A 2,500-nucleotide genomic window follows, 5' to 3' on the forward strand; every position below is an offset into this window, starting at 1 on the left:
CATATCAGGAGCTGGTGTGTGAAGTGACTTCATTGTTTATCCCTGCAGAAGAAATACCACCAGAGAAATTAAAAGGTAAGTCAGTTAACCTTTTACACTGTGATATAAATATGCATATTCTCCTTGCTGTTCTCCATATATTTCCTATGGTGCTGACAAGGAGAACTTGGTTAAGTATCAAGAGTTCCTTAAGTGGGTATCCTGGGGGGGGGGGGTTCTCCCTTATAAGGGCTTAATGGGGACGTGCGGCCAGCCAGGGTATCTTTTTCGAGATTTTTGTCTTAAACAGGGTATCGAATTTATCATTTTTTTGTCTTAATCAGGGTATTGATTTATCAATTTTTGTCTTAAACAGGATATCTTTTCTTGGAAGATAAACAGCAAAATCTTTACAAGCTCTAATTTTAATTTATATTGAATTCCGTTGATTTTGGCATTGACACCAGGCACATTAAATGTCTTAAACAGGGTATCAAAAATCAGAATTCTGTCTTAAACAGGGTAGGAAAATCAGTGATATTTGTCTTAAACAGGGTCAGGGTATGAGGGGCTGCACCGCACCTCCCTACCCAGGAATATATCGAGTACCCCCCAGAGTGGGTATGACCTTAATTGTGATTTATTGGTGATATTGTATAGAGAAAGTAGATCTAGATACTGAGTTCTCCCTTACACTTAAATCATAACTTATTTTTTCTAGCCATTTGAAACTCGTCTTTCATATCCCCTGTGAATAGCAGGAAGAGGCTGGAAAATGGCTTTCTTTCCGTCAAAACAACCCTTAATAAAATAGATAAACTACCCATAGTACACTGATACGCCACCAACGCTCAACCCATGTGCTGCCAACTTTTGATCATAATGTAATGGCCAAGGCTTTGGCCAAGTGTTAACTAAGTTAGCATACCTATTAAATAACATGTCAACCAACAATTGGCCAGCTGTCAGTCAACATGTTAACTGAATATCATGATGGCAATATTTTGACTGACACTTGGTTGACATGCCAACCAATAGTATCGGTCAATACTTGGCCAACAGATGCCTTAAGTACACATGATCCGATGAAGATTGAATGGGAAAGAGGGAAGTGTTCTGTGGGTCAATTAGCACCTTGAAGTTTGTGGTCTTCAGTCAGCATGTTGCACTTTGTTGATAAACCGAATGCGTGCAATAGGCTATACATAACTCAAAGATACTAGCTTATTCTTTAGCTACTCCAAATTCGAGATCAAATAAAGTATATGTATGTATGTATGTATGTATGTATGTACATCATGTCAGTTGTGTTTAAGAATGCCCTGATTTAAACACAGTGACTACTTTCTCCTTCCAGCATTACTTATTTATAGCCTATCTTGCCAATGTGTCCTCCATTGACCCTGTGGTCAATTCATACAGCTTCAATAATGAAGCTGTATGAATTGACCACAGGGTTTAGTTATTGACTGAAAGCTCTCTGTTGTTTGAGCATCCAGTCAAGGACTACAGCTTTAAGTCCTTTTTTTCGTTGTTGAATATAGGGTTAAGTTTCCAAAGAGACTGTTATGCCGTATCATTTGGGGATATTACATATGTACAAGGAAATTTGGTTTTGTCAACTAAGTTGATAATGTAAATTAGTCTCCATTCAACCATTAGATGCACTAACCAACTGGGCTAGCACTCAAAGCGTTAGCTATCAATTGAAACTCTTTACAGTGCCAATTTACTTTATCAACCCAGTTGACAAAAAAAATTATTTTTTTTCTGTTGGATGAAACGGCAAGGTATGGATGCAATCCTTCAGAGCTTATTTACAGCATTAAGTGAATTTATGAAATGATGATATTATAAATTTACATAACCAGAGAATTCTTTTTTGTGGACAGATCTTGTTAAAAATGCATACACTGAATTCCAACACAAGAACATTGTTTCCTTGGCAGCAGTGAACAACTTCCATGTGTTAGAGTTGTTTCATGGCAAGACATTGGCATTTAAGGATTTTGCTTTGGCATGTGTTGGGGTATTCATAGATTATTTTCTGAACAAGAGAAAGAAACATGTTATTACTGTAGTGTCAACTTCTGGTGATACAGGCAGTGCTGCCATTGAAAGTGTAAGGAAATCAAAGTGGGTTGATATCATAGTCATGTATCCTGAAGGACGCTGCAGTCAGATTCAGGAACTACAGATGACAACCATTCTTGACAAGAATGTACACGTCATCAGAGGAGAAGGTACATCAGATGACTTGGATGTTCCAATGAAGAAGTGTTTTTCAGATGATGCATTTGTAAAATCAAATAATCTTTGTGTGATAAACTCTATCAACTGGTGTCGCATAATGGTACAAACAGTGCATCTTCTTTATGGTTACTTGAGGGTTTGCCATGATGTTGGGGACACAGTAAAGTTTGTAATACCAACAGGTGCACTTGGACATTGCACAGGTAAATGATCTTGTCAGTAAAGTCAGTCAATCTTTTCAACTACCAAACAATTCTTAAGCTCAGTT

The 2,500-nt window shown here is 37.5% G+C and overlaps 1 protein-coding gene across 2 annotated transcripts in view; it reads left to right on the forward strand.

Moving 5' to 3' along the window:
* The window catches only part of LOC111338102 (threonine synthase-like 2), a 6,049-nt gene that overhangs the window by 630 nt on the left and 2,919 nt on the right, over positions 1–2,500 (forward strand). For both annotated transcript variants that reach the window (XM_022944523.2, XM_022944522.2), the window contains exons 2-3: positions 1–75; positions 1,872–2,435. The exon at positions 1–75 is cut by the window's left edge and continues 159 nt beyond it. In XM_022944523.2, coding sequence (XP_022800258.2) covers positions 1–75; positions 1,872–2,435 — 639 coding nt within the window. The remainder of the gene's footprint in view (positions 76–1,871; positions 2,436–2,500) is intronic.

The sequence above is a fragment of the Stylophora pistillata genome, chromosome 14 (assembly GCF_964205215.1).
Source record: "Stylophora pistillata chromosome 14, jaStyPist1.2, whole genome shotgun sequence".
In the NCBI taxonomy this organism is placed as follows: Eukaryota; Metazoa; Cnidaria; class Anthozoa; order Scleractinia; family Pocilloporidae; genus Stylophora; species Stylophora pistillata.